The 26,204-nt window shown below is 38.1% G+C and overlaps 2 protein-coding genes across 4 annotated transcripts in view; one reads left to right on the top strand and one right to left on the bottom strand.

The window, feature by feature from the left end:
* lars1b (leucyl-tRNA synthetase 1b) overlaps nucleotides 1-13,456 on the top strand; it is a 43,070-nt gene extending 29,614 nt beyond the window's left edge. Inside the window, exons 20-32 of the mRNA XM_069898166.1 lie at nucleotides 932-1,144; nucleotides 1,321-1,378; nucleotides 1,458-1,521; nucleotides 2,367-2,550; nucleotides 3,425-3,515; nucleotides 3,633-3,773; nucleotides 4,564-4,704; nucleotides 6,158-6,268; nucleotides 7,378-7,488; nucleotides 8,904-9,008; nucleotides 10,355-10,450; nucleotides 11,078-11,210; nucleotides 13,083-13,456. Coding sequence (XP_069754267.1) covers nucleotides 932-1,144; nucleotides 1,321-1,378; nucleotides 1,458-1,521; nucleotides 2,367-2,550; nucleotides 3,425-3,515; nucleotides 3,633-3,773; nucleotides 4,564-4,704; nucleotides 6,158-6,268; nucleotides 7,378-7,488; nucleotides 8,904-9,008; nucleotides 10,355-10,450; nucleotides 11,078-11,210; nucleotides 13,083-13,288 — 1,654 coding nt within the window. The 3' untranslated portion in view covers nucleotides 13,289-13,456. The remainder of the gene's footprint in view (nucleotides 1-931; nucleotides 1,145-1,320; nucleotides 1,379-1,457; nucleotides 1,522-2,366; nucleotides 2,551-3,424; nucleotides 3,516-3,632; nucleotides 3,774-4,563; nucleotides 4,705-6,157; nucleotides 6,269-7,377; nucleotides 7,489-8,903; nucleotides 9,009-10,354; nucleotides 10,451-11,077; nucleotides 11,211-13,082) is intronic.
* Nucleotides 13,457-18,398: 4,942 nt separating this feature from the next.
* LOC138743207 (E3 ubiquitin-protein ligase SH3RF1-like) overlaps nucleotides 18,399-26,204 on the bottom strand; it is a 58,203-nt gene continuing 50,397 nt past the window's right edge. For 2 of the 3 annotated variants that reach the window (XM_069898163.1, XM_069898164.1), the window contains one exon: nucleotides 18,399-24,607. In XM_069898163.1, the coding sequence (XP_069754264.1) occupies nucleotides 24,436-24,607 (172 nt within the window). In that variant the 3' untranslated portion in view covers nucleotides 18,399-24,435. The remainder of the gene's footprint in view (nucleotides 24,608-26,204) is intronic. The other variant, XM_069898165.1, reaches the window with a different exon arrangement.

Genomic DNA, 26,204 nt, shown 5'->3' with positions numbered 1-26,204 from the left:
TTTAAAACAATTTTAATCAACAACTTTATTTTTCATATGATAACACAGATTGTTTACAAGATGCTTGATCTAAATATACTTGGTCATTGATAGTGAATTTAATCCCACAATGTTAACACAACAAATAGCTGCTTTCAGATTTCAGTCTAAAAGCAGAACAAGTAATCGGTATTTTCATGAATTTAACATTCATTGCTATAATTTGAAAGTTGCAGAAGCAGAGAACAGCTTTATTTCCATGTTGCATCATTTGCTTCAAGACCTTAACACATCTTTAATATTAATTACAGACCATCTTTAAGAAGATGTTAACCTTTTATGACACAGTTGTGAAATGATTGATTGTTCGATTCATATACTTTGTGATTAATTCATATTGCCAATTCCATTGTTATGGTTTCACAGAATATTTTTGTCAATAGTGCTTGGAATCCACCTGGATGTAATACCTCAGTGAATAACCTGGCTACTAAATCAAATTGTCTCTTCAAAGATTCATTTGTAATGAATTAGAGGCAGCAATTATAGTAAACTGCCAACAATCCAGCATACATTATTTATGTTACATAGCAGCATAATACATTTTCTAGTGAATATAATAAGCTTAAAGGGAGAGGAAAACACACAAGCACTCGGGATTGTGGCTCTGTCTTGCACACTGAGCTCATGCTTTGGACCCCTGACTCACAACTCAAAATGAACGAGTGAACCATATTTCCAAATAATTAGCAATTGGATTATCCTCGTTTTATTGTTTTAGGATTGTTCTTCTGTCTGTGAAAGCTTGATTTAATTCCAATGTTGGAGTGAGCAACAATGACTAATGAATTTGCAGTTCTCATAAAGTAATTTGTATTGTGGATAAAAGTGTGTATTTCCAAACTCGTTCCATGACACCAGCATTGATATATTTGATCTTTGTACCCCTTAGACCAGAACAGATGACTAGAGAAGTTTGGGATTATATCTTTTTGAAGGATGCTCCACGCCCAAAAACTCAAATTCCTCAAAAAAGTTTAGACCAACTGAAAATGGAATTTGAATATTGGTATGCAGTGGATTTGCGAGCCTCTGGAAAAGACTTGGTTCCAAATCATCTCTCGTACTACCTGTACAACCATGTCGCTATTTGGACAAATGACAGGTGAGATCAAGTCATTCAGTGATTCCTGGTACAAGCTATTTTTTTCTACAGCCAGTCTGCATAAATGTGTACATATTTAGTCATTAATATAGGTCATCTGTGGAATTTTGTCTGGTGCTATATTTACCAGTAACTGTTTTTATACAAATGACTAAACTTTTGTTTTTAAATTGCAGTTCAAAGTGGCCTCAGGCTATAAGAGCAAATGGGCACTTGCTACTAAATTCTGAAAAGGTATGTTACGAATAAGGTCACATATCTTCTCAAGATTGAATATATTTAATTCAAAGTATTTTTTTTCTGTCTCTATTAGATGTCTAAATCTACAGGGAATTTCCTTACTCTGTCTGAAGCCATGGACAAATTTTCTGCAGATGGTAAGTAGCCTCTGCACAACTTGTCTGACTTAAATGAGTTTAATTTCATCTGAACCAGAAGCTGTTTTATTTAAGCTCCGGTAGGTGATTGTGCCTCTCGGAAATAGTGAACAACCCCAGCATTGTCCCTATGTACACTGCCAGCTCCATTAGACAGCCATGGTGTTTGCATGCCTGATACCTTGCTCTCCAAACAGCTAGAATATTTCCAGCTCAGGCACAGCATTACAGGGACAGGAGAAAAGAATCCAGGATGTGGCAGTGCCTCTTACTTTAATAGAAAGTTTAATCAAACCATTAATTAAAGAAGCTTCTTCGGAAAGATGTCACATTTCTTTCTCAACTGATCTCATTGAAACATTACCTGGCAATTTATTTTGTTGCTATGCATGCAATTTTGTCGTGCGCAAATTGACAACTGTGTTACTATACTTCAAAGTAATTAATTGTAAGTTGCTTTGAGATGTACTAAGACATGAAAGTCCAGCTTACATTTATCCTTCACTAACTCAGTTTTGGAATTTTACTTGAAGCAACATTGAAAGCAATCATTGAAAATTTGTGAAATAATCACAAAACATATGGTTGGAGCATAGTTAGAATATTACATGCAGTTTTAGATACCCCATTATAGAAACAATAAAAGAATGGCAAAAATAGAATTAAATAGCATGGAAATAAATGGAGGTTACTGATGAAATATGCACCGAAATGTATGGATTAAATTAGATGAATTTCTCTTTATACTTCCCTTCTATCAGACAGTGATAAATGTATGTTTGCATTGCTGAATATGAATAGTGAACACTGTGTGCTTTCTCCTCTACTATGTCTTTGTTCCCCAGGGATGCGGTTCGCTCTTGCTGATGCGGGAGACACAGTGGAGGATGCTAACTTTGTAGAAACAATGGCTGACGCAGGTATTCTCCGGCTCTACACCTGGGTGGAGTGGGTGAAGGAGATGATTGCAAACCGTGAGAGCCTTCGTAGAGGACCAGCCAGCACATTCAATGATCGGGTCTTTATTAGGTATTGTCTGGCCTTTAATGGATTTGAAAACATACTTGCAGTTCTACTGAAGATTTTTTTGCTAACAGGCAATTATCCTGCAAAAGGACTAGTAATGACAAATTTTTTTTGAGTATTTGGGTTCTTCAGTTTTTCATCATTATGCTGTTCTATCATGATGTGCAAAGCAAAGGATTCAACATGATGAATAGACTTTTGATCAAAGTCGCTCTAGTAAGTGGTTGTGCCTGGGCTCTGCGATTGTGCAAATTCCTTTTAATACATTGAGGGCAACGGTTCAATCAGACCATCGTCATTGGTGATGACTAAGGCATTTAAGCACAGGAAACAATTCAAAGAAAAGATACAAAGGTGAAATCTTGTATCAAAAAAATGATTCATGTAAAACAGCTGGAAAAAACTTGTGTATTTTAACCTGCAGAGGCATCTGCATGAATCTTCTTGGTGAAATTCAAAACAGGATTAGATTCAAACCACAAATAGTTAATGTTTTGGATGGATGTCAGAAAAACTATTTGTACAAAAAGTAATTGTAAAAATCCAGGAAGAGTAGTGGCCCTGTAATTTTAGCACCTTCCATGAAACAACTGAAAGCTGATTTGTGCCCTTTGATTTGGATTGCTTGACGATTAATGGGTGTAGTAGCAATCTAGAGTTGAATTGTGCAGTCCACTATACTCAAGACTGACCTTCCTCTTACTTAGCCCATATGAGGACACTATCTATAATTTCTTTGTTTTGCATCTCTGTTTTACAATAATGATGATTTTTTTTCACTACTATTATTGATGAGAGCACACAGCCCAAGTTATTAAATCTCGTGCAAGTGATTCTACAGAGGAAAACCTAAATTGCTTTAAAATTATTATTCTAGTGAGATGAATGCTGGAATTCTCAAGACAGAGCACCATTATGAGAAGATGATGTTCAAGGATGCTTTAAAAACTGGCTTCTTTGAATTTCAGGTATGTTTGATTGCTGCAAAGTCAGAGACCTTTGTTAGGTATGATTAGGTAGAAGCCCCATGGACAAATAACCCAAAGTTTTGAGTGATTTTTTTTTTGTTGCTCTCTATATTCCAGGCAGCAAAGGACAAATATCGTGAAGTTGCTATAGAAGGAATGCACCAGGACCTGATCTTCCAGTTCATTGAAACTCAAACTCTCTTGCTGGCTCCAATATGCCCTCACCTTTGTGAGCATATATGGACTCTTCTCGGAAAGGTGCTGTTATTAAAGCTGTTGAGTAACTGATACAATACCTGTATACATATAATTGACCTGTATTTCTTGCACAGCTAGTCACAGTTCAGGAAATTGAATTTTTAAAATATTCTAAATTCCAAGAAGTTGGTAATATTTTGTCCAATTGAGATTTTAAAATAAGTCAGATTGATAAAGAAACGTATGTATTCCGGACATCTCAAAATTATTTTAATACATTCCAAAATTTGTTCCATTTTTGCATGAACTTTAGGCAGAGATGGGCATGCTATAGTTTGTTTAGAGGATCGATAATGACAGACACTGCTTTAAATTAAAAATCAGGTAATGTCAAACTTGCAATCTAATTAACATTTGCCATTAAGACGATCAAAAGCAGCAATACAAGTCTATGTGCCTGTTCTGAAAGATTGAAATTGTACTCCCATGTGTAATGTGGGTGGTGGTATTGATGAAGAGATAAATGCAAGAGAAAATACTGTACTTACTCAAATCCATTATGTTTAAATTTTTCATCAAATAAGCATGGAGCAGTGCTTGAATCCACAATATTTATGACAAGAAATGTTAATGCTAAGTCTCGGCTAAGTGTCCGATCAGGCATCCATTTGTTTTGCAGGATGTATTTATTTGACATTGTGCAAAACAAATATTTTTGAGTTATTTATTTGAATGAATTTTTATTTTAATTCCTGTTTGAGCACTGCATTTAAAATTTTGACACGTGGCCAGCATCTATTTGCATTGCTTGTTTAAAACATGAAATTCAGATTTAATAATTTTTTTTCAGACTGAGTCATTGATGAAGGCAAGATGGCCAGTAGCTGGAGCTGTGGATGAAATTCTCATTCGTTCTTCTCAGTATCTGATGGAAACGGCGCACGACATTCGTCTCCGCGCCAAAAATTACATGGTTGCTGGAAAAGGAAAAGTATGAGAATTTGCATCAGTAGTTATGATTATTGTTTGATAAATCTCTATTCACAGTCCTGTATCAAGCATTGAGAGGGAGGCTGGGTTGGGTCTATGATTGGGCTTGCAACATCTGCTGTATTGAACAGATGACAAAGTCAATTCACTCAAAAAAAAAGTGGAATAAACACAATTTTGATTTGAAATTGCAGCAAGTTGTGCCAATAAAAGCAGGGTTCTTTCTTCAGAAAAAAATATAGTGAATGGAGGATAACTACATTAAAATTACAAGCACAAAATTTATCTCTGTCTGTGGTTCCCTTTGCAATTGCATCCTTTATATCATGCAAATTTGCAAATGTAGTTATTAACTAACAGGCCATTCTATACAGATAATGTTGACGTTAAAACAAGAAGAATAGATAAGTAAATATGGTGCATTTTATCTCTCAGAAGGTCACTGGCTAGGTACCTGACACATGAACTCTGTTTCTCTTTCTACAAATTCTGCGTGACCCCCTTAGTATTTCCATCATATTCCACTCTTATTAGATTTCTAGCTTGCAGTCGTTTAGTTTATGTGCATTTATATATAGCCCTGGTGAGACTACACCTGGAAAATGTGTAACTCTCCAACATTTTGTTCAGGCGCTTGCCTATACTTTGCTCATACCTTGATGAGGGGCTCAAACCCAAAACACTAGTTCTGTATCTTTATCTTGGCTCCATAAAGTGCACTAGTTTGATCTGCTGAGTTTCTCCAGTGTGTTTTTACTTCAATCATGGTGTTTTTAGACTTTCGTGTTTTACATAATGTGTACAGGCCTGTTCTTCCAACCAAAAGAACAATTATAGTGGTAAATGAAGAAAAATTAAGCAGAATGGGCCTGTGTGGAAGAATGAAAAGTGATTTATTTGCAGTATTCAAAATTTTTACAGAGCTTGACAGGCAAGCTATTTTTCCTGGTTGGTGTGTCTCCGAGAGCTGTCACATTCTCAAAATGAGCGTTTGGCCATTTACCACTGAAATAAGAAATTTCTTCTCAGAGAGATCAGTGAATCTTTGCTCTCTTAGTTTCCTCACCACACACACACACACACACACACACACACACACACACACACACACACACACACACACACACACACACACACACACACACACACACACACACACACGTAATTCATTCATTTCTGATAAGCCCATTATCAAATGAGCTGTGCTTGAGACATGGAAAAGATGGCACTTCCATAACATTAACTTGCTTTTGAATTATATATTCTGATTCTACAATTTTTAGGCTTCTGGTTCACTTTTTCATCCACTGTTTATGTTGTCAAATTTATGAATGTGCCTTTATGTTGATGAAGGTCTGTTCATACTGGGATTATATGAACTGATAAATGTGTTATGGGAAATGCCTGATCCTGCAATATGTTGCATATAACAGCTGTACAATGTTTCATTGCAGAAAGGTGATGCAAAACGAACACAGAAACCATCTCACTGCAATATCTATGTGGCAAAAAACTACCCTCCATGGCAGCACACTACCCTGCTACTGCTACGCAGACATTATGAGGCAAGCTTCAATGATTCTTCCAATTTTTAATGTAATTTGTTCATTCTTTCAATATCGTCGCACACCTATTGTTTGTTATTTTTATATTTTGTAAGGCAACTTTTCTTCTTTGGCTTGGCTTCGTGGACGAAGATTTATGGAGGGGTAATGTCCACGTCAGCTGCAGGCTCGTTTGTGGCTGACAAATCCGATGCGGGACAGGCAGACACGGTTGCAGTGGTTGCAGGGGAAAATTGGTTGGTTGGGGTTGGGTGTGGGGCTTTTCCTCCTTTGTCAGTGAGGTGGGCTCTGCGGTCTTCTTCCAAGGAGGGTGCTGCCTGCCGAACTGTGAGGCACCAAGATGCATGGTTTGAGGCGATGTCAGCCCACTGGCGGTGGTCAATGTGGCAGGCACCAAGAGATTTCTTTAGGCAACTGATCATGCTGTGTTTCCTGCTGATTTTGTCTGTGTATTTGTCTAATTGAATCTCCAAGATTGTCTTTCCATTAATAGATAGTAAGTGAAATGCTTCATTTCCTCTCTCCCTCCCTCCCTAAACTTTGCTTTCCATTCCTCTGAGTACATGTGGCAGGTTGATGTAAATGCAAAATGTTTCTTGTGCGATTAGCAGTGAGCTCCAGATTTAACCCATCAAATTTTTTGATTCTTTTGTGATGAATTCACATTATGATTTTTTCTTTTTGTTGTTATTTCGCTGTTCTGTATGAATGTGCCTCATTGCTAAATGAGGTTGGAAATCATGATCTTTAGTTGTCATTTGTAAAAATCAAGCTTTGTCATTTTCATGTTCTCTCCATTTCCAGAGACCAATTGATCATAACTTGCTATCACATTGACATCTAGGATTATAATCAACCAGTTTGCACAGCTCTGATTAATTTCAAATTTAAGATTTTTATTCATGTGGTAGACTTGGTGCTCACACTATAACTTTAATCGTGACCGATTACTGATTTTACAGAAATTTAATATTATTTTCAAAAAAAAATTGGATTAGATTTTGCAATAGAAGCCTTATCGTTAATAATCTCATCTGAGGGCTTGAAGTACTTCATGCAAACGAGAGCCCCGACAAAGTCTTTGACTCTCTTCCCGAACATTTTTTTAGGAAGATGGTGGACAACTGCCAGATAATAAAATTATCATCAAGGAACTGAAAGATCTGCCTGAGCTGAAGAAATATATGAAGAAAGTCATGCCTTTTGTTGCAATGGTCAAGGTAAATGCTTGGATGTGATGTCTGTGTTAAACATCACACATTTACATATTCTAACATAGATTGAAGTGGTGGCTGGGGAGGTTTTAATGAGTCCTTATAAATGTTCAAAGGATCCTTTTATTGTCACATAATAAGACATTGAAAATGTAATATACACGATGTGCATACACTGTAAATGTAATGTAATATGTAATGTAATATTGAAAATGTAATATACACGATGTTACATGTACTATATACAATATGCATGTTCTGAGTTCTCTTTTATGGACCTTTGCCCAGTTGTACAGCTGAGCCTTGAAATTGAATTAGGCAAAGTCCATTTGCCCTCAATCCTTTAGAGTTAAATGGTAGCAAAGCAAGTTTTTATAGCCACATTTGAAGCTATTTGTGTCAATTTCCTGTTGAAGTTGCATCCATCAGGAATTGAACCAGGCCCTTCCAGCCATTTTTTTTTCTCCCAAAGGCTGATGAAATTTCCCTGCCAGATTGGTCATCAGTGATGGTGTCTTTGTGTGCAGCAATTGCAATGAACTCAATTCAATGGTCTAAAGGTAGATCAAAAGTTAGCATTTATAAATGGATGCGAGATCACAGTGGATGGCATAATTCATGATTTTTTCAGTAATTTTTGCAGGAAAATTTAAAAACCTGGTTTGGGGGAACTCCCAGGAGAGGACTATCTTAATTCCATAGAGCCACATTTCATAGACAATGGAGAAACCTCATGTATTCCCAACTTTCTAAATTTGTAATCCCAACACCATATTTCTTCCTCTGCACATCCCCTCCCATCTCCCCAAAATGCTGCTGCTATGAATCCTCTGCCAACCCCACCATCCTCAATCTTCTACAACTTTATCATAAAATTACTGACAACTGAGTTAAGAAAACACAGAATACTGCACAAAGCTGAGGTGCAAGGAATGAACAGTCCTGAAAGACGAAACAATGCCTGTAGTAAGTGAACACATTTTAATCTGTTTGTAACCTGAGCTAGTTTCACTGCAGCCTTTGTGCTTTTGCACACCTGTGAATTAAGGTACATAACTTTATTTCCAAGAGAAACCCTTGACCAACAAGCTGCAGTAAAACCCCTGGTACCTGGCACCTATGGAGATTGGTAGATGGCGATGAGTGAATTTTCCAGTTGCTTGAGATTGTGTGATTGGCAAGGCACTCCAATTTTAAACTTGCATATTTTTTATCTATTTAGTTTCTGCAATTTTTTTGCCTGTTTATTGAGGCTGCCAGTTGCTTGAATTCTGGATAACAAAGGTTTTATTGTACACATTTCTTTTTATAACTCATTAAAACCGATATGACACAAATATCCCAAACTCTGTGAGGCTGCAGCTCTCTTGTTCAGTTCCAGAAATATCTTGCAGTACTAATTTATTATTTTATTGTTCTAGGATAACCTGGAAAATAATGGGCCTCGAGTTCTTGACTTGGAGCTAGAATTTGATGAGCGAAGTGTTTTGATCGAGAACATTGTCTACTTAACAAATTCTTTGGAGGCAAGCTAAAGTTGTCTGTAAAAATCCAGTAAAAAATGTCGGTCTGATCACTTACAAGGAAATATAATGATCCCTATCCATGGGTGAATGAGGAGACTGTTGCCTGCTATTTGTGTGTGTGTGTTTTCATGCAATACAGTGTTCTGTTGATGGAGATTACCTCCAGCACATTTGGAGTATTACATGATACCTACTATAGACAACATTCATGGAAAAACATTGAAGCATTTCTGATACAAATTTGCCAATGAATTAGCAGTGCAAAAAGAAGTATTTCTCATTTGCCATGAGGCTGTCGTTGACTGTTACAAAGAGATTAGAGGAAAAGAATATCCAAAGTATTGCCACACAGTTTCTTATCACAGGAAGAGATTTAGCAGTGATTAAACACCTGAAGTAACTTCTATCTACCAATTAAGATTCAGCACCCTGAAATTAAACCTTAGTGTATAGATGGATAATAGATTGCAAACATTTTGTGTAATGGGGTATAAGGCCGAAACTCTAATTGCCCTAAATGTCGAAGGGTCAATAATTAGTGGGGACTGACTTGTGATGTAAAAAAAAACAGAATTGCTGGAGGAGCTCAGGTGGTCTCAGCCCTAAGGGATCAGGCCCAAAACATCAGTAATATATCTTTACCTCCTATGGATGTTGCAAGACTGGCTGAGTTCTCCAGCATTTCTGTACATTTTCACGACAATCACAGCATCTGCAGGCTTGTGTGTTTTTCTGATTTAAGATGATTGACAGAAGAATCGCAAAGAAGCAACATTTTACAAGAGATGCAGTAATGTGACTGCACTGAGAAAGCAAAGGAATAAATTTAAACAGTAACATTCAAACAAATTTTTCCATAAATACTGGAAAGAAATAAAGTACACAGGCTCTGGAAAACTAGTAGTTAATGAAAGCAAAGAGATAAATATACCAAAGAATCTACCAAGGCAAAAAAAGGTCACCATGGACATTGAGGGCCTATTTCTTTGTTGTATAACTATAATTCGATGTCTCTAGATACTTGGAACAGTGAACCAGTGAGTAAGTGGATAATTTCTCAGTCTGAGCATCATGTTGGAGATCCAGAAACAGGAGTAAGATGGAAGTTCAGAGGTTGAAAGTGGTCTGTCCCTGGCATGCATTATGCCTTATGCATTCCAAACTTGGTGCACGCATACAGGCACAAGTTAATTTACGATGGCCTAGAAATTGTTTTGTTTTATAAAATCCACTTAGGAAGTTGTGCTCTAGAGATATTGCTTGGACAGAGTGAATTATAACTTGTCATGAATTCTCAGTACCAATGAAATAGTAGTTAAATGCTCTTTTCCTCCTTCCCATTGCAGCTGGACCATATTGATGTGCTGTTTGCTACAGAGGCAGATGATAAAATCCGAGAAGAGTGTTGCCCAGGAAAGCCTTTCTGTGCATTTCGAACTGAGGTAAGATGTGCTAAGTTGCTGAGATGGACAGACCCTCTCACAAGCAGAGGTGTTCTGAACACTTTGCATTACCCCTTTTGAGGGAATTGAATTGAATTGTTTATTGTCATGTGCATCAAGATACAGTGAAAAGGTTTGTTTTGCATGCTATCCAGACAAGTCGACACATTTTTGAACAAGTAGGGTAACAATGAAATAGTCATAGAGTTTTGTAACATGGAAACTGGCCCTTTGACCCAACATGTCCATGCCAACCAAGTTATATACCCAACCTAGTCCCATTTGCCTATGTCTCTCTAAAACTATGAATCTTTCCAATCCATGTCCTTGTCTAAATTTCTTTAAAGTCCTGTTATTATACCCTTCAGCATTACTTTCTCTGACAGCATTTCCATATACCCACCACCTCCTATATAGCATTTGACAATGTTCTCTCTGAACACAGCAAGACATTGCTGTGCCATGTTCCTTTTCGATTATTGTAATGGCCATCATGGTCTGAACTTGATCCCCCCTTTTGCAATTGTGGTTTTAGTGATCCTTTTTCAGGAGATGTACAGCAGAATTTTCAGGTGTTTTTTTTTAAATCCAACTCGTATGAATTGTTGTTCTTGCATTTATTCACAGCCTGGTGTTTCCCTATTCTTTGTGAATCCCCAGCCAGCAAATGGACATTTCTCAACAAAGATTGAGATCTGGCAGGGTGATAAAAAGGACACTGTCATTCGAAAGCTAATGAAGATTGACAAGAGTATTAAAGGTATCACTGAATGAAGAGTCTTCTTGTTAATTCTTAGCTACACTTTTCATGAACCATTAGTATTTTGATTTTGTATATAGTTTTTACATGTTCTAATGCACATTTTGTTCAACCTATTCTGTTGGAGGGGAATGGACACATTTTAAACTCAAGTGGTGACCTGCTATAATTTACCCATGGTTGTCATGCTCTCTTGCTATGTAGAACCACTCTGTATGAATAGTTGTATTTATAAAATAACCATAATTCTTACTTGTATTTTACAAACTTTGCCTTCATGCTGTTGAATTTCATGTTTGTCGAAATTTGGAGTCACGTCAAGATAGCTTGGTCATTCATCAAAAAGGAAATTCATTAATAGCCCAATTATGTTAGATAGAAGAGAAGTCAATGTTATAGAAAATGAATAATCAAAGAATTATTTGATATGATCCATGGGGGGGGGGGAGAAAATGAAACAAGATGGGATTCTTAAGTCAGATTTATGGGATAGCTGTAAATTTGATGATAATAAATAGTTCATTGCCTGGTTCTCTGTACTTGAATTGAGAAACAGTGGTTCGTTGATCTTTAATATGTTAGATGTAGACATAGGGATCTGAATTTGGAGGGAAAATTACAGTATCCCCTGAGTGTTTAACTTTAGGGTTAGAGTTTTAGACATAATTTTTTCAAGCTTGTTTTATTCCTATTACAAAGTATGATTCAGGTCTTGATGCCAAGAATCAAAATTGAATATTGTGTGCGGTGAAGATGATAATCCCATTGTTCCATTTCCCATTCTCCCTTTAAATTTGTAGAGGGTCAATTTTCTGCCCTCTTTTTAAACTCACTGGAGGTCTTCCTCATGCTTCCTTTAAACTTGTGTGGCTTCAGAGGAAGGTTTATTGCACTTCTGTGTAACATTTTATAAAGTGTATTGATATGTTAATGGAATATCAGATAGCCTGTCACCATCAAAGTCCTCCTTTTCTCAGTTTATCAGAGTTAGAGAATCATAAAGATGTTCAACTTGTTCATGCTGACCAACTCGTCCCATTTCCCTTCATTCAGCCCATGTTCCCTCTCAACCTTTCCTGGATTGTGTAAGTAGAACTTGCATGCAAGACAAAATTGGGCCATTCAGCCCAAAGAATCTAATGGAAATGAAACTCTGGATGCTCCTTCCTCCAGCCTATCCTTATCATCCTCTCAGTCTATCCGATAGCTTGATACGATTTTTTTGGAGCTGTCAAAAAAAGAGTAAAAACTAAATAGATATTGTACCTGCTTTTGCTTCCAACTTTGCTGCAACAGTGTTGACCCTTCACAAAGTTTAGGAGCACTTCTTATTGTTGCACCTTGTGTCCCCCCATCCCAGTCCCATTGTTCTTTGCATTGTTTCTCCAATGGCGAAGCTGCATTGATTGGGCCTTAATCCTTAAGAGAAATAATAAAACCTGAAGTAACAAAAGTAAAATAATTTTCAATGCAATTATTTTAATAAAAATCAGAAATCTCAGAGGCTTTAATATAGCTCATCATTCCTTATATATTCCAAGATTCCTTTATTGTTAAGTAATAAAAGAGAAAATGTGATGTTACACGTAATTTCCTTCAATGTACCATAAGGCAGACAAAGATTTACCATCAGTCAAGAAAGAGAAGCAATTATTTTTAAAAACACTAAAATACATTTTAGTCTTTTTGTGATAAATTGGTTTTATTTGTGAATTTACTGACATTTCCAGAGGATTATGCAGGGGAACTTGTTGAAGAACTGAAAAGATGATACTGATCCTGCTACTTTTTTTTAAATCAAAAGTGCTGACTTTCAATTGCATGTTGACACTTTCCCAGCTGAAACAGTGAAACCACTTACCTTTGTTTCAGATCTTGCAAGAGTGAAGCTGATGAGATATGAAGACCCTGTAATGGGCCCCCGACAGGTCCCAGTCCTTGGGAAGGAATCTGTGGATAAAGTACCCATTTCTGAGACTGCATCTTTTCACATAGATCTGACTGCAAAGAAAATCCACTTGACTGACAATGGCTTGAAACTTGATGTGGGTGATACTTTGATCTATCTGGTATATTAATATGCAACAGAATAAAGGTCTTTGGCTTCACCTTGATTGTCAGCTGTAATGCTTTTCTATCTGCTTTGACCTTTCAGGGTTTGCCTTTTATATTTTATTGTAACAGAATGTATTCTAGTTGTCAATATGTAACTGAATGGAAAAAAAATTAAAACGCAATGGAAATTCTCTCATTGCTTTGTACTATATTTTTCCTGAAGTGTCATATCAGAAGTTTTGCATCTGGAAACAAGGAACAGTTTTAAGAAGTGGGAATTTAAGACCAATCCCTGCCAACTATAAATGTTATTCCTTTATTCTCTTATTACGATCTTTATTCAGAAATTTAATTGTTAATTTGGACATACAGTACAGTTACAGACCCTTCCAGCCCACAAGCCCTTGCCACCTAAATAACCCAATTAACCTATGAAAAGTGGGAGGAACTGGAATTCCCAGAGAAAACCTATGCAGACCCGGGGAGAGTGTACAAACTCCTTACAGTGTCAGATTCAAACCTGGTCGCTAACGCTGTAATAGCACTGTGGTGACTGCTACACGAACCATGCTGCCCTAGATGGTAGTAAATAAGCTGGAAGATCTTGAAAATCTTTTATTTAATGCCACCCCCCCCCCTAGAATGTTACATCTTGTTTCCTTTTTGCATAAGCAAATTGCTTCGTTGCTGGCTTGAGTTCGTAGAATGAGAAGTGAATTTATTGAAACATAAATTCTCACTGGGCCTGCCAGTGTCAATGTAGGGTGAGGGTGCCACAGATGAGAAAAAAATTACATTGGCAATCTCTAATCTTAATGGGTGTTGAGGCTCAGTTGCAGATATATTTGAATGTTAAAGGAACTGAGATTAGTGTGGGAATATGGGGGGGCGCTGAGGTAAAAGATCTTCATTGAACGGTGGAGCAGGACGAGGGGTCAAATTCTCTACTATTTTTAACTAATCGGAGTGATAAAACAGCATCTGAGAATACTTGTGAGAAGTTGAGGCCTTAAACCTCAAAGACTGATTAATTTTTACAATAAATAATAATTGCAAGAGTAGTTGCAGGAATTGGGTGGCTAGAGATAAGTTTAGTCTGAATGCAAGTGGAAGTTTTTTTATAATAAAATCTCTGCACAATGACCCATTAAATGGCCTAATTTGTGCACAATTTCGGAGTATCACATGGACTCCAAGCATTAAGTTGAAAGGTATTATGTAATCTATGTTTGTATTTCTTAGCATTCAAATATATTTGTTTTTGAAAAGGTTGGATAATTTGAACACTTTTGCAATGGTCCAATAAATTGTTAAATTAAAATCTGAGATCTGAGATTCGATTATTATTAGTTAACCAGCATGGAACAAGCCCTTCAGCCCAACTTGTCCATACTTTCAAGATGGGATTCTGGGTTGGTCTCATTGGTCTGTATTTGGGCCATATCCTTCTGAGCACTTTCCATAAATAAAAAAGACTAAGCAATCACTTTAATCATGTCCCTCATGATGTTGTAGACTTCTGTGAGATCACTCCTCAGCCTCTTTGTCTCAAGGGAATAAAGACTCAGCCTTTCCAAGCTCTCCCAATGACTCAAGCCTCCACAGCCCTGCCTCCATCCTGGTGAATCTCAGCGCTGCCTCCAATTTATTGATGTCTTTTGTCTAGTTGGGTAACCAGAACTGCGCTTGGTACTCGAGTGTGGTATCACTAATACCACTTACAGCTGAATTGTGAGGTCCCAACCTTTGTACCCAATAATCCACTTGAATGAAAGCACGCCAAATGACTTCTTCACCACCTTTAGGTTCAGGTAACTTCATTTGTACCTCAGGTTTCTTTGTCCTATAATACCCATGGCCAACTATCCACTGTGTCAGGTTTAGTTTAGACATACAGTACAGTATATGCTTTTCCGGCCTGTGCTGCCCAAATAACTCAATTAAACTACAACCCCTGTACATTTCTCTGTTCTCCAGCCCCCAACTGTACCTTGTATAAGTCCTGCCCTGGTTACCAAATTGCATTAACTCACACTTGTCAGAGCAAAGTTCCATTTACCACTCCTTTACCCACTTTTCCAATTGATCAAGATACTCTTGTCACTCAGGTAACCTCCTTCGCTGTCCGTCGTCCCACAAATTTTGGTGTAATCTGCAAATTTACTACTTCATTGCTACCCAAGTTATTAATATTTGACAACAGTTGAACCATGGGAGTGGGGCATAGAACTGAAATGGTTGGCCAAATGGTTCTCCAGCATTTGTTTTTACTTCAACCACAGTGTCTGCAGACATCCTTGTTTTACTTCTTAACCTGAGAAGTACTAACAGTCAGGTTTATGGACTTGGAGACAAATCAGGCATATTTTTATTAAATGGCTGAACAGGCTGAATGCTTATACTGTATAGGTTATTGTATGTTGATTTTTGACCAATGAATAAAAGTCGCCCCAAAGCCTATCGGGAAAGGTTTTATTTTCCCTGATCCTTGATGAATTGTAGCCATGCAGAATTTACATCTTGCCCCTCTGAAAACTGAATGTAACTTTCCAAACATGCATATTCCGTTAATCCCACCCCAACACACACACAAAGAGTCAAAGTGAGGCTGGAAATTATGGGGAAATGAAAAATAAGGATCCACTCATGAACTGTTTCACAAAAGAGTCTTTGGTGCAAGAGTGGTCACAGCCTTTTGGCCCATCTCGTCATGCCAACCATCAAGTATCCATCTACATTAACATGGAAATTTATGACCATTCCTCTATTGTTGGGTATAAATATTTTACTGCCTCCTTTGCCACAAGAATATCTGCACCGCAAGGTATCAATAATTCAAGGTGGAGAACACTCATCACATTTTCAAATGCCAGTGGCACCTACATTTTGTATATTTCATAGAAACATATTCTCGTGTGTGCTCGAAAGTTGTTCAACTTTTAGGAAGAACTGCCTGTTTAATGGCTATTTGGCATGCTCTCTCTTCATGAGATGTAATAACTACCAGCTGTCAGCAGGGTGAGACATTGAGCTACCCAAAGCCACTGTTCTCTGCAACATCACCAAGCACCTTGGAGCACTGCAGCCTTCAAATGCAAAGAAAGCTTTCATTTGTTCTTACAATTTTAGGGACATGAATGTACTCATTCACAGATCTCGAGTGTACATCCTTCATGAAGTGCATGGTTATTCTGTTTTAAAGGGATTTATCTTTGGGTATCTTTGCCCTGTCTTTTTTTTTGACTGGACGTCCCCATGGTAACCATTTGTGCTTCAGGCAGTAGGCGAGCAGGTTGGCAGAAGGAAGCTGCTGTGGGCCAGAAACAGGAAGATGGTGATGCCTGTTAAGTTGTGTCTGGGAAGAACAATTTCAACTGCTCACAGCCCGTGCATTTGCTTGTCTGCAGCTAAGCACTGGTTTTGCCTTAAGTGATAATGCAAACAAAACAAAAAGTGTGCTTAGTTTTTTTTCTCTCTGTAACACCTCTCTCCAGACTCTAAAGCATTAATTTTCCAATGTCAGGGGTTAAGACAGAGGAGCTTGGAACAGTCTGTAGCTGTTTTGCAATGTGGTCTTATAAGGATATTCAAGGTTGTTGAGGGTTTGCAAAAGTTAGCCAGGGCAATTACTATGGACTAAAGCAGGGAAGGAGAACGAGAGGCACAAGTCCAAACCAGCAAACGGTAATATTAGAACTAACATTAGGAAAACATGAACAGTGGGCATAGAGCACAGGAGGAAAAAAAACGGCTGAAAGAATTTAATGAAACAAATGAATGTCATTCATGGGAGTCAATATTTCCCAGCAGTGATGAATTAATATGTAGAATCCCTTTTCTCATCTGCTATTGTTTTGTGCCAAATTATTATTCATGAATCTAAATTTAAATAAACAGAGACAGACTCTTGAGACAATTATGAGTTGTAAAGGGGGAAGAAAATTCCATCCATCAGAGGAAGAATATTTTCTGTTTGTCAAAAAGATCTGTAACTGGAGGACATGGGTTTGGGATGAATGGCAGAAGACCCAGGGGCATTTTTTTTATGTAATAGCCTGTTACTGTGGTGAAAGCATTTGATAGAGGGATTAAATAATACTGGATTTTAATTTTAGACGTACAGCACAGTAACAGGGCATTCCAGCCTACGACCTGGTGCTGTCCAAATACCCCAAATAACCTACAACCCCTGTATGTTTTGGAGGTAAAAATACAAGGCAACATGGTTATGTTGGTTTATTTTTGATGCCTCTCTTAAAAAGCTAACACTAACACAATGAACTGAGTGGACTCTGTTGGCGCTGTGATGCTCTGGTTGTAATATTAGGCTGGATGTTCAACAATATGTCTGGTAACACTGATTTCAAATATAATGTGACTAAAATGCCCATCTGAAAGCCTGTGTAAACAGGTGAGTCTTTTTTTTTCCCCAAAAGTAGTTGTGCTACTAGCACGAATTGCCATGAGATTAATCCAACTGAGCTTTGAGCTCTTTAGAACATTGTGTCACTGATGAGAAGTGAATGTTGAAATGAAAGCAAGGAGAAACACAGCAGAAACTTGAGCAGGCAAAAGGGTTTCCCATCCTCCCCTATCCTGGTCTTTATTCTGACACCTTTCTATTCTTTGCTCATACCTTGAAGAAAGTCTCAGGCCCAAAACATCGGTAATAACACCGTTACCTCCTATGGACGTCACGAGACCAGCTGAGTTCCTTCAGCATTTCTACAATCACAGTGTCTTCCAGGCTGCTGTGTTTCAAAGGGGATTTAGGGTTGCGTTCTCTATTAGAACTTAAAGGCACATTTATAAATGTTGACTAATTTAGGATGTATATGGAGCACTTCACATGTTGGTGGCATTGAAAAGCCAACTTCAAGTTAATTAGTTGCAAATCTGCATTCTAATCCTGTTATAAATACCATTGGACAGCCCCTGACAATAAGTATTTAAATCTTATTTAAATATAATAGTTTTACTGTCAATGTGCATGACACTTGTATCAAGTAGTTTTGAAACTGGTAGCATAAGCTAGACTTGCTGACCATTCATTGTCTCCAGCTCTGGTTTGTGTGTACCAGAGTCCTTAATAGACGTTTATTTCATGTGAATGATGTTTCAGAAAAAAAAAAATTATTACTCTGCACAATGAAATCCTGCTTTATTACTGTTTCCTTCACCCAGGACTCCATGAACACATTACAAAAAAAAATCCACATCATAAATAATCAAAAGGTAACACATTCTTGTACAACAACCATACCCTTTATGGGTTCATATTGTGCAGTGCTTGTGCATCTACCCCTGCATGCTTCTACACTGAAGGTGAACCAAATAGCACATAAGAGATTGTCTTACATCTTAAACATACAGACAATGCACTGTTACAAAACAAATGCAAATGGCATCAGGAATATTACATGTGGCAGACAGTGATGCCAAATGTACAGTGAGATAGATGCATTGTGCTAACATATCTTTAAGATCCAACGGTATTATCATGTTTAACTAATTGCTGTTCAGGAGTGCCATCTCAGCTCTGTCATTTTTAAACATTTACTTTTCACCTGGGTATTTTACATTTTCTATATATAATAATGTATTATAATTTTTTTTTTCCATCAGCTTTCACCCTCTGGGCTGAAGTCATCTCTGAGCACCCTGAAGCAAAGATGCCCATAGGAAGCCATTAGAAATAATCCAGGCACAACTATTATCACTGATGCACAGAGGTGTTCTCCCTGGCCAATGCAGCCCAGGCCAGGAGTGAATCAAAATAAAAGAAATTCATGCATTTATGTACCACTTGATCGCCACGATATATTCAGAACATGGAGGCGGCAAACACACCCATTTGTCTGAAACAGCAATGACTTCCACATCCAACTAAAAGTTGCTTTCCTTGTCCCTTCCACGTTGTGGGATGGCTAATGATCAACATTGAACATGCGCAGGCAGAAAAGAAAATGCTTCAATGCAGCATTTATTCAGCATTCCTGGAGTAGTTTCCAAACCTAGAACCCTCTGGCAGCGTGTGTAACAAATTAAAACAGTATAATAGGCTACCCCCACATTCCACTTCACGAATCAGCACATATCGCTCAATCTTTATTTTTTGGTTATGCATCTCACAATTACCTCCCAAGGTGTCCACAAATGAGTTTCGAAAACATGGAGCTTGCTCAGGATTAATTGTATCTATTCCACATAATTCATTCTTATTTCTATTAGTCTTCTGGAACATAAATGTTTTTTTTTTCAAATAATTGGATAGAACCAATAAAGGTGCCTGTTTGTCAAGTAATAAGAGTGGCCAAAATATTGAAAAGCTAGACCTTGTCAATCTTCACTAAAAAAATACTGATAAGCATTACCTCATTCTTTTTTTTTAAATCAGACATTATACCCTTTAAACTGCCTTATTACAGATGTTGGATATGGAAAAGGTCATTTTTAGGAAGCATTTAAACTCTGTAATGACAATATAATTTTGCCCAAAAAAACAGAAAGCTAGTAGTTGTGCTTAGAGTAATGTGGATCTCAATTATATACTTCTGACTAACGATTGCAAAGTGGGAGGGGATAAATCTTGAGGGTTTAATTGAACTGACATAAGCCCTGAATGTCACTATTGATCTTTTTGGATTAAAGAAACTCTTTTGCACAGTCAGAGAATTTTAAAAAATATTGTCTCACATTCTTCAGTGTATTTACAATCTAATTTCTCCATCTGGAAACTAATGGATAAAGATATCTGGTACATTTATTTGTAATTTCTAGTGAACTTTCACTGTTGATTATTAATAGTTGAAATTGTTTTTGGATTTTGAAGAGTTATAAATTTACAATGGTTTAACTGAAGGTTTATGCCTGGGTCTCTGACTGGAGTTGCTTTGCAATTGATTTTTGTGCTTTAAGGCTGGCTAAAGAGCAACCAGCATTCATTACTCTGCTGTGATTCCATAACCCAAAGAACTTTAGTTGATATTTATCCTGCATTGAACACTGCGGATGAAATTGGACATGTGCTTTTGCAATTCTGCATTGGTAGCAAGGACATTAGAAAAGGCTCAGTTTTAATCATCAGTGACATATCTTTGTCTCCTACAGATGCTGAATAGACCAGCTGAGTTCCTCCAGCATTTTGGTGTTTTTACCTTGTTACAGAAACACAGGAGAAATCACCAGCTAGCTCCAGTCACAAGTCAGCCAGTCAAGGTCGTGAATTGGGGTTATGGAACAGTACCTGAGATCTATGGTGGCTGAAGGCAGACCACTCAACACCTGGGAAGAGATGGCCTGTGCTCAGCTCAGGGACTTGCCAACATCTACTTGCAGCTTTTCATTGTGCACAGAAAAAACAACACAAGGTGCAACAATTTTGTTCATTGAATGGAATTGGTGAACCAGGTTTTAGACCATAAGATATAGAGCAGAAGTAGGCTATTCAGCCCATTGAATGTGTTCCAGCATTCCATCATGAGGTGGTCCATTCTTGCACTCAGCTCCTCTCTCCTGCCTTCTCCCCATAACTTTTGATACCCTGACCATTCAGATACCTATAAATCACTGTCTTAAATACACCCAATGATCTGGCTTCTACATGGTAGGGAGGTTCACCATTCCTTGGCTAAAGAAATTCCTCCACATCTCAGTTTTAAGTGGGCACGCTTCAATCCTGAAGTCCTAGACTCCCCTACCATGAGAAACAGCTTTGCCACATCTATTCTGTCTTGGGCTTTCAATGTTCAAAATGCTTCTATGAGGTCCCCCCCCCCCCCGCCTCCCTCCATTCTTCTGATCTCTAAGCAGTGCAGTCCTAGAGCAGTCAAACATTCCTCATATGCTAATCCTTTCATTCCAGGAGTTATTCTTGTGAAATTTCTCTGAACACTCTCCAATGCCAGCACCTCACTCTTAAATAAGGAGCCCAAAACTGTACAATGATTGAAGTTTGAGTCACCATTACTGACATGAACCTTTTCAGAAAAGATAAAACCACATTTTAATTAACTGAATTTAAATTCTTGGACTCTCAAGGCAGGACTGGATGTCAAATATCTTGTCCACATCTCAGGAAGACATTGGACAACATTTTTTTTTTACAAAATGCTTGCTTCATGATTTTAAAAAAAGGATTATGGTAGACAACTTCACAAAGATAATTTCAGATTTGCTGTACCACATAGGAAGTTGGAGAAACATTAACTTTAATTTAGCATGTCTAATCACATAATTCATTAGTTCAACTGACCTAATAATCTTTTGCCGCTGATTTACATTGGCTCCCGAGTCAGTGTCCAACAATAGTTGAACAGCTTTGTTGGATTCGAGTTGCCCTGTCCACATTTCCATGGTCGTAATGTCCTGGTGAAACCTTTCACGATGTTCGTCACTGACTGCACCAAGATCCACAGGGAAGAGGTCCAAGTGTGATTGCAGAAAATTAATTTTCAATGGTATTTTGGACTTAATGGTTTTGTGTGCCTGAAGTACACTTAAAATATGACACAAAATCAGAAAAATAGGTTATATCTTAAAAAGCTGCAATGTGATAGGAATATTTTGTGATCAACAGCCCACCAGGCATTAAATACACCCAAAAGTGTTCAGGAAGCAAAATCTTAATTGTCCAGTGTTATCTGCTAATTAAATGTTTATTCTCTCTGTTTTACAATCACAAAATGGAATGACTGACAGCAAATGTGGGAGAACCAAAACAAGTCTTTTTTTTTTAAAAAGATGAAATTTAATGAATGGCCTGCCTTCACCAAGGTCACTGTAAGTCACTTTGAAAAATTGGATCAAGGTAAATGTGAGGTCCTCTCAAGACTCTTCTGTGACTCGCAAATATTTGCTATAATCAAATATTGTTCCTGAGGGGCCAAGACCATCAAGAGTCCTTCTACATCATCAAGGTTCGGTTTCACAAACTGCCCCAGAGTTGCCTGGCCCTGCTACAGGGCACCACATTCAACACTGTTCCTGACTCCTTCCCTGAACTGGAGTTAAAACGAGCAAGCTTCTGTAAAATTTGCGACTAGAGTTCGGCCAGATAGCATCAACAAAGCCACTGGCCGACTTGGGGACAACTCTCACCCCTCAGGCTTCCATTCACTTCCTACAGCTGTGGACCCGGCTCAATATCGTCAAAAGAACCAACAATGAGAAAATGATTACTCGCTGTTTCTAAAGCATTCTTCTTTGTTTTGTACACAGAAGCTACACATTCCTAATAATATCTCTGTCAAACAGTCCTGTTTTTATATTCAGCTGCACACTCATTTATTCAATGTTGCAGACAGGATTAGACCTGTCAAGTTGGTTCAATGTTTCTTTTGTTCAAATACATTGGTCTGAGGACTTACTTGAGGTCTTTTCACAGAGAGAGAAAAAATTACCATTATATTGATTTTTGGAAGCCCCTTTGAGAGGGCAGAAAATGTGCATGGAAATAATAAACCACTTCCTTTGGAGAACAGCTTGAGTTCTAATGAGAAAGTAGTTATTCATACCCTTGAAAAATCCCAGACATCAATGTTAACTGGTCGTGCTTTGATCAGAATGTGCACCCAGCCATTTTACATATATTAGAAAGCAACCGCATAGAGCCAAAAATATACACGTGATCTATTCATTAAAATTACTTCTCTCCTTGTTTCAGCCCAATGCTTACTGAATCATTGTTTGACACAAATTTTAAAGTACAGAATGAGGGAGGGCAAGTTAAACACATTCCTTCCAGATAATGAGGGACATTAAAAAAAATTATTGGGATGTCCATATTACTCACTCAGTTTTCTTGTCAATTATGTTTGCTCGACGGTGTCCATGAACCTTGAAAAGTAGGTTGACTGGAAAGTTTTTCATTCACTCCAAAGTAGATCAAAATGATGATCTAACATCTTGCAGAATAATAAAGTATACCAATGCACTTCAAAGGAGTATCATCAACTAAGTTTGACAAGTGAAATGGGTGCTTCAGTGAGGCGGAGGAACACAGGGGTTTGGGACGGAAAGCCACAACATCAGTTAATATGCCCTTTTGATGTGAAGCAAACTGAACAGGTTAATTTCTAAAATAATGCAACTGAAAAATAAAGGCATCATGATAACTTGTTCAAACGTAGGTTGGGCCACACTTGAAATACCATGAGCAGTTCTAGTTCCATATTACGGAGAGTTCATTCAAATATTTAGGGTGACACAGTTAGCGCAACATTATTACAGCACCACCAACCCGGGTTCGAATCCGGTGCTGTCTGTAAGGAGTTTGCACATTCTCCCCATGTCCATCAGGTGCTCTGTTTTTATCCCACATTCCAAAGACGTATGGGGTTAGGAGGTTATTTGGCTACATGGGCATATTTGGGCAGTGGACGGAATGTTGTATCTCTAAATTTAACAATTAAACGAAACATTGGAGAAGATACAAACAGATTTCCTGCTATAAGCAATAGAGATCTGAAAGGGGTTGATTTAGTAGATGTAAACCATATTTGTAATCATGGAAAAGAGCTGTCCTGATGTTTTCAAAATGTGATTACTAATAAATTCACTCAGGAATTCCAGAGAAATTGGAAAGCAGTTGGAATATGGATCTCACCACTTTCAGAATAATAAACACATAATAAGCAGAAGTTACATAACATTAAAGGGGGATAACATGAGAGAGAGGAGAGAGAGAGAGAGAGAGAGAGAGTGAGGGGGGGTGAGCGGGATAGGAAGTGAACATTCTGAAATTATTGAAATTTCCTCACTGAAAATTATTGTCGAACTTATCAAAGAAAACCTCTTTCCTCCTGTTTCATTCCCCATCAGTTGTCTTCCACAAACACAGAAATCAAGACCTTTTAAACATCTTCATCTTTTCGTAAATGAACCAACTTCATTGCAGGGTTTTAGCTCAAAGTGCACGAACCTTCGAAACAGGGGAGACTGGAAGTGGGCTGTCTATTTGGGAGGTAATGCGGATAGTCATGTGCACAGTTGGAGAATAGTAAATTATGATTCTTTCTGAGCAGGAAGACTAACTCAGCTGTAGATGGTTGCATGTGTTGAAGTGCATTGCATGTGAAAACTCATATTGGCAGCACCAGTGTTTGGGCTAATCTGCCTTAATAGGATGATTGCACTCTCTTTCAATTTAAGTGATTTTCCGATTTCAATTTCACTGTAAACTTTCTACAAAGCTTCCTGGAAAGAGGCCTGTTTTCCCACTCTCCAAGTGTGTCCCTTGGAACCAGCCGTCTTGCTGTTTCCTGTGCACCAGAACAATGTCACCCTGCTCCAGAGCGAGCTCCACCTCTCCTTGGGCTGGATATGAAAGGACGGCTCGGCATCTGTGGGAAGAAGAGGCAGTGGAACGGTAAGGAGAAGGTAGCAGATATATGGCTCAATTTAAACTTCCCTCTGTCACTTAGGATCCCCTTTCCCTTTTCTTGGTCTGATGACTGCACAGTTTTAATAACTATGGAGCAGTTTTGCCATCATCAAAAACTCAAACCTTTTTTACCTTCCTCTTCTTTCTCCACCCCCCCCCCCCACCCCAAATATGTGGACTTCATGAAATTTGTTGTAAAGGAAAACAAAAGAAATGCTTTTGCATCAGGTGGAGACTCATTTGGAAAGCACCTTAGAAAAGAAATGAGATTTTAGGCCTTAACTCTTTGCAGTCAGCTGTACAAGTAAAGCTAAGATGGATCAAGGTGGTGCACCCACACTTGCTGATGGCGTGAAGCTAAATGGAAGGGTAAGTCATGATAGGGGGGAGGCCAGTAGTAAAGGGACAAAATCAGACTGCTTAAGAATGGCAACAAGATTAATTAGGGGTGGTACGGTTAGCGCAACTCTCTTACAGCCCCAGTGACCATGGTTCGAATCTGGTGCTCTCTGTAAGGATTTTTTTTTTTTTTTTTTTATACATTCTTCCCATGTGTGCGTGAGTTTCCTCCTGATGCTTTGATTTCCTCCCACCCTTCAAAACATACAGGAGTTGTAGGTTAGTCAGTCTCGTGGGCTGGAAGGGTTACCGTGCTGTATGCTTAAAATTAAAATGGGCAGAAAAGTGACAGTTTAATTGTAATGTACAAATCTGTGAAATTATCCGCTTTTGGTTGATAGAGTAGAAAAATATATAGAAGGAACATGAAGAGGAACTCGTGGATGCTTTTAACACGCTTAGAAAATTGGTTGGCCAATAGGAAACGGAGAGGAAGCACAAATGGGTCATTCTCTACTGGGAAAGATGCAAGGAACATTGCACCTCAATGTTTCCCTTTCTAACTGCAAGCTGCACTGGCCTGGGCTTCATGAATAATGCCCCAAATCTCTCTGAGTCGTTACAGGAGATTCCCTTTGAAGAAAGTGAAGCTGCTCCTGTGTACAAGTGCATTGTATCCTCTATCGCATTCCAAATTGTTGTGAGTCTGTGGATCCTTCCTGCTGAAGGGACAGTGGGAGCAGGGTGAACAGTTTGAGAGCAGATTCCTGTTAAACCAGGAAGATTACTGCAGGAAGACTGCAATGTGGAATTGATGTTCCAATCAGACCAGCCATAATATGCTGAAATGGTGGAGCAGGGATGAAGGCCACTTTTGTCTGGTTCTAATCCCACATCTTATGTCCAAGTGTATTTTTTTCCAGGGAAATCTCCAGTCATGATCCAGAGAGATTTGGGGCATTATTCACGAAGCCCAGGCTGGTGCAGCTTACAGTTAGAAAGGGAAACATTATGTTAGCTTTTATTAAGCCTCTACAATATCTTCAGTCAACAGGTTATGAATTTTTGAAATCCTCAACCCATAAACTATAGATTTTCTGTCATTGAATGCATTGATTAGATTTTTGGGCTCTGGAGGACTTTCACGATAAGATTGGAAAGCTAAAGTCAAAGTTGAATTGCGATTGTACGCAGGGGCAGATTCACTTTGTCAGAAT

This window comes from Narcine bancroftii, chromosome 9 (assembly GCF_036971445.1).
Source record: "Narcine bancroftii isolate sNarBan1 chromosome 9, sNarBan1.hap1, whole genome shotgun sequence".
Taxonomy (NCBI): Eukaryota; Metazoa; Chordata; class Chondrichthyes; order Torpediniformes; family Narcinidae; genus Narcine; species Narcine bancroftii.
The sequence above is the reverse complement of the archived record's forward strand: the minus strand, read 5'-3'. Positions and strand labels throughout refer to the sequence as shown.